Source organism: Morone saxatilis, unplaced genomic scaffold, assembly GCF_004916995.1.
Source record: "Morone saxatilis isolate NCDOM2014 unplaced genomic scaffold, NCSU_SB_2.0 Contig0, whole genome shotgun sequence".
Classification (NCBI taxonomy): Eukaryota; Metazoa; Chordata; class Actinopteri; family Moronidae; genus Morone; species Morone saxatilis.
The window spans coordinates 10,855,816-10,860,617 of NW_023339650.1; the positions used below are offsets into that span (position 1 = coordinate 10,855,816).

Here is a 4,802-nt window from a genome sequence, read left to right on the forward strand (position 1 = left end):
CCCCCCACCCCTTCCTGCTTACCTTGGCTAAGCCGCTTTGCATGTTGATTGGGGGAGGGCTAATCCAGTTTGCAGCTGTCGTAGACCAATGATGAATCACCTTTCCGTCATTTGGCTGTGCTCCCCTCGCTCAGGGAGGAGGGAGGACCTGGAGGAGGAAACAACAGTGGAGTAGGGCTGCGGCTCGGAGAGAGACAATGTGCGCCTCTGTTCCCCCCTCGAGCCCTCTCTTCCCATTCTGCTCCAGAATCACAATAATGTTTTCTCAGACAAGCCTTTTTGTGTCGTGGATGGCTCTGGACTGTGACATCGAGCTGCAATAACAAGGAGTGACATTGTTTCTGCTTGGGGCAGGTGGAGGCAGAATACAGAAAGGGAGTGTGGTTTGTGAGGACTCAAAGCCATCTAGGTCCAGGTAAGAGCACAGTTGAGCCAGTGCCAGCAGCATCAGAGACATGTAGCTCTCTGCGCGGCATCAGAGATTGCCTTAGACACTCTGCTAAACAACTGTCAGCTTCTCTTTTGTGTTGTCTGATTTGCGGTATCAAAAGCTCTTTAGCCATCACCTAATGAGAAAAAAGTTTGGGCAAAGGAGGAGAGAACAGGATTAAGTAGTGAGTGTGAAATGCAGTAATAGGATTAGTTTATTTTAGACGATCCTTAATTATCCTTATATTTGTACCTCTGTGTTGTCGTATGCTTGGAGGGTGTGATATTTTTAGGGTAGAAGTAAATGAATATTCTTCTGGGAAAAGGACAATGCAGCTTGCATTATTGGAGTGTGTGTGAGACTGACTTAGCCTTTTCATTGCTGTTTTTTATCATTCATATTTTTTTATAATTTATATGTTCGTCTTTTTCTGTTTGTAAATATATATTTTTTCATTAACAAGTAAATTGGACTTGAACCACAAGAAAGGACTATATTTGCTGAGCTATACTGCAAAATATCATAATATCATAACAATATAAAACCATCGTAAATAGAGTAAATGCATATCATAATTTAATCTTTTTATCTCATAATTCTGGTTTCTTCGTGCCATCTGATAGCACTCAGACTACTCAGAGTTACTTGAGCATTTATCTTTGTGGCCTTGTGTAAAAGGCCGATGTGTATCGATAGCAGAGATACCCAGAGTCCTGGAATATAATTGGAAATGGCAGTATAATGTACAAAACATTTTGTCCTAATTTCATTAACTTACTATTGCAATGGGAACAGTGGCAGAGACAAATGGGGTCTGGAGTTTGTGGCCGTACTTTTCAAATCACTCGTGCCTTCTCTCTGCTCTATTGTCTATACTCGATCAAATCCTTTGAGCGCACAAATGAGAAGATAGAATAATGTTTTCAGTGGCGTGGTTTTTTATATAAACACAGAAACAATTAAGGAGCTTGCCAGAGCAAACACATGCCTCATGAGCTTCTCATCTGCCCATCACTGAGGCATGGGCTCTTACAATCAAGTGCTGCACTTTTAACAGGCACATTAAGCATCGCCTCAAACCAGCAAACATCTGTTAACAGTCTTAGATACCACACAAAACGATATACACTTAAGGCCATTTTTGCTTTAAGATACATTGGAGTAAATTGACAGTAAACACTTTCTGTTCACGTCGTGTAAAACAGCAAGTTGCAGTGAGATTGTTGTAATGAGAGAAATCAGAAACGTCATGTCAAAATGTTAAGTATTCATTTCATAGCTCGCAGTTCCACTTTTCTTTCCTCTGTGCATACAGTATGTGAGAGAGAAGTGCGTGTGTGCGTTGCTTGTGTAACATTTTGCCTTGTACAATTCTTCCATTTTGATCTGTTAACTGTGTCCTTGTCATTTGGCATTACATTAAAATGTCATTATTTTATTTATAATCAAAAATATAACGTGAAATGTAGTCCTTAGTAAAATTGCAATGAATTGTAGATTTTAAATGTAATTTCAATAGAATATTTTACTACTCAGCAACTCATTTATAATACTTTTTTTTCCGTTTTTTTTTACTTTGTATTATCGACACTATTTTATTCAGCTAAACCTGGACTGCTGGATTATGCACATTGTGTACACTGCATTATATAGCAGAGCAATGTGTCTTCCCTGAAACCAGAGTGATATGGGTAATTTGATTTGGTGTGTGCATTTATGTGTGTGTGTGTCTCTCGTCAGGTCTATGGAAATGCAGGATCTAGCCAGTCCTCACAGCCGAGTAAGTGGAAGCAGTGAATCTCCTAATGGTCCCAACCTCGACAACTCCCACATCAATAACAATTCCATGACACCCAATGGCACTGAAGGTATGTGTATGCTGTTGCTCTTTGATTGCTCTCTCTGTCTTGTATTCTATTCTACATTTAAAAAAGGGCTGAGAATGGTGATAGAAACTGTATTGTAACATTCAAAGTGAAGTTGAACTTTTAATCTTAAAATAATTCAGTGTGGTTAGCAATAAAGTTAATAGAAGTGTTGTGTCAAAATTATTTTTTCTAGGGTGAATCACCAATACTTTTTGCAAAACAATAGAAAGAATGTAATTCATAATTGTGGGTTGCACTGTAGATTATTTTGGACCATACAGACTATTTGCTGCCATAGCATTCCTAGTTTAAACAATTCAATGCTACCAGCAGTTGTTTCACAGCGACTATTAGTTGTTTATTCAAGTAACCATGTAATTATTCAAAGCCCACAGCATGGAAATGATGGAGTTTTGCATGAAGTTTCGACTGTACATAGTTATTTACTCAGGTGATTCACCTGTGCTTAAACCTGAGCCTTTGTTTAGTGAAGCAGTCATGCACAGGAGTTATTAAAAAAGTCTCCCGTCACGTAATCTTTAGCTTAATATTTGCTTTGAGCTCAGGGTTTATTTTTTGTGTCAGGACCCGTAGACATGGTGCAGACTGTCATGTGTCCCTTTGCCATTCTTTCTTTCCCATAGGTGATAACATCACAATGCTTACCACTGCAGACTGGTTGTTAGGTTCTAACTCACAGTCCGCTGCAGGTTTGTCTACTCTTAGTGACACGATGAAAGGACAATACTTGGTGTTTTCCCCAACTCAACTCAGAATGAAATGAAAGCACTCTTTGTAGTTTTTTAACCACCTCCACTCATGAAGAAATTTAATTTGTTCCCAAAAATAAACTATTTATCAGCTGCAAAATTATAACGTTGCCTCAACTATTGTGCCTTTCATTCCGAAACCCCCTGGTATTTGCTGTAATTGTTGTGGTATTTTGTTTCAAGCATGGTTTGACACGACTACATTTAAGTCCATTGTTAGTGAATGGTCAGATTGTGAACGTGCATACTGTGCATTTTGTTTTCATTTGGACATTCCATGCTGTTCCCTGAATACAGTGGTTATTGTGTGCTCTGTGACCTGTGAGTGTGTGCTAGTTTATGCATGCACCTTACCACTATTTTTTCATCGGTGTGTTGCTCAAAAGAATTGCCCCTCGTCAGCATGTGTTTCTGCACTGAACGAGCATAGCGGAAACATGTAAAACATGACAGCAAATGGCTTCTTCAACCATGAGGGATTCCACTGAGCATGACTCCCTTGCCCACATTGTCAATTTGTTTTGCCAAAAGAAGAAAAAGAAAAAAAAAGAAAGAACAAAATCCTGCAGCTCGCCTGAAGTGAAATGGATTGATTTCAAAGATTCCTGAGCTGTCAGAAAGCTGTGAAATTGTCTTTGCAGATCTATCGCTGAGCTGTATAATGGAGCCAAGGTCAAACAGCGTTCGCTACACTCTTAAAAAGATTTTATACACCGTACATTTCCTTGACATTTCAATTGTACTTGTACATCCCTGCGGAGCTCTTTTTTATTTGTGATTCATGATGTAACTGCTGATAAGTCAGTAATTTATTATTAAATGTAAATGATAATATAAGACTTAAGTATTTTTGGATTAATTAAATATACTGTTGAAATAAACTTTAATTTACATTACTCTCGCAAAATAGTTCAAATGCATTTAAAATATAAATTCATAATCTTTACATAAGGAAATAGCTCAGGCACACTTCTAAATGTAAAATGCTTTTCCACGGTGGAACAATAAGAATCAGCAGTAAAGATAAACGTGTACCATCAGATAAATCCCATTAAAAGAATCAATGATTATACAATACAAAAAAATATATACCTATAACCATTTGAACAGAAACAAATGTAATGTGCAATGTGTTAATAATACATTTGAATTATTGTTAATTATGTTAGAATGAGTCCTTCCTACGTGCAAAGTTTTCCTTTTATTTTATACTAAGCAAATATTTGCTGTATTTTCAAAACATAATTTTGCTGAATGTGAACATTTGAAAGTCTGAGGAAGTTGGACATTAATATGATCTTTGTTATTTTTCTTTTGTTTTTCCAGACTTGATTTGGTGCTTTTGGTGACAATGTGGCTTCTTTGTTTGCAGTTAAAACCGAGCCAATGAGCAGCAGCGAAATCGCCACCTCGGTAGCAGACACCTCTCTAGACAGCTTCTCAGGATCAGGTGAGGTTGGAGGAGGTTGTGTTTGTGTGTGTCTGTGCGTGTGCACTCATGTGTCTGGCTGCCTCTCTCTCACACACACACACAGCTGCAGAACTGATTAGTGAGAGATGAGCCTATAGATGGGTGACTGATAAGCTGGGCCCTAGGAAGTGTCCCTGCAGCTACAACACCTATGGTGTGTGTGTGTGTGTGTGTGTGTGTGTGAGTATTTAAGAACAAGCGACTCTTACCTTACCTTTGTCAGCATATTTATATGCTTTGCTTGCTTGCACGTGTGTGTTGTG

The 4,802-nt window shown here is 38.4% G+C and overlaps 1 protein-coding gene across 7 annotated transcripts in view; it reads left to right on the forward strand.

The window, feature by feature from the left end:
- The window catches only part of eya1 (EYA transcriptional coactivator and phosphatase 1), a 40,158-nt gene that overhangs the window by 5,759 nt on the left and 29,597 nt on the right, over nt 1-4,802 (forward strand). For 3 of the 7 annotated variants that reach the window (XM_035664756.1, XM_035664829.1, XM_035664905.1), the window contains exons 1-2: nt 2,175-2,298; nt 4,441-4,518. In XM_035664756.1, the coding sequence (XP_035520649.1) occupies nt 2,175-2,298; nt 4,441-4,518 (202 nt within the window). Of the gene's footprint in view, nt 1-2,170; nt 2,299-2,942; nt 3,009-4,440; nt 4,519-4,802 lie in introns of those variants that run through there. The other 4 variants (XM_035664430.1, XM_035664517.1, XM_035664595.1 and 1 more) reach the window with 2 other exon arrangements.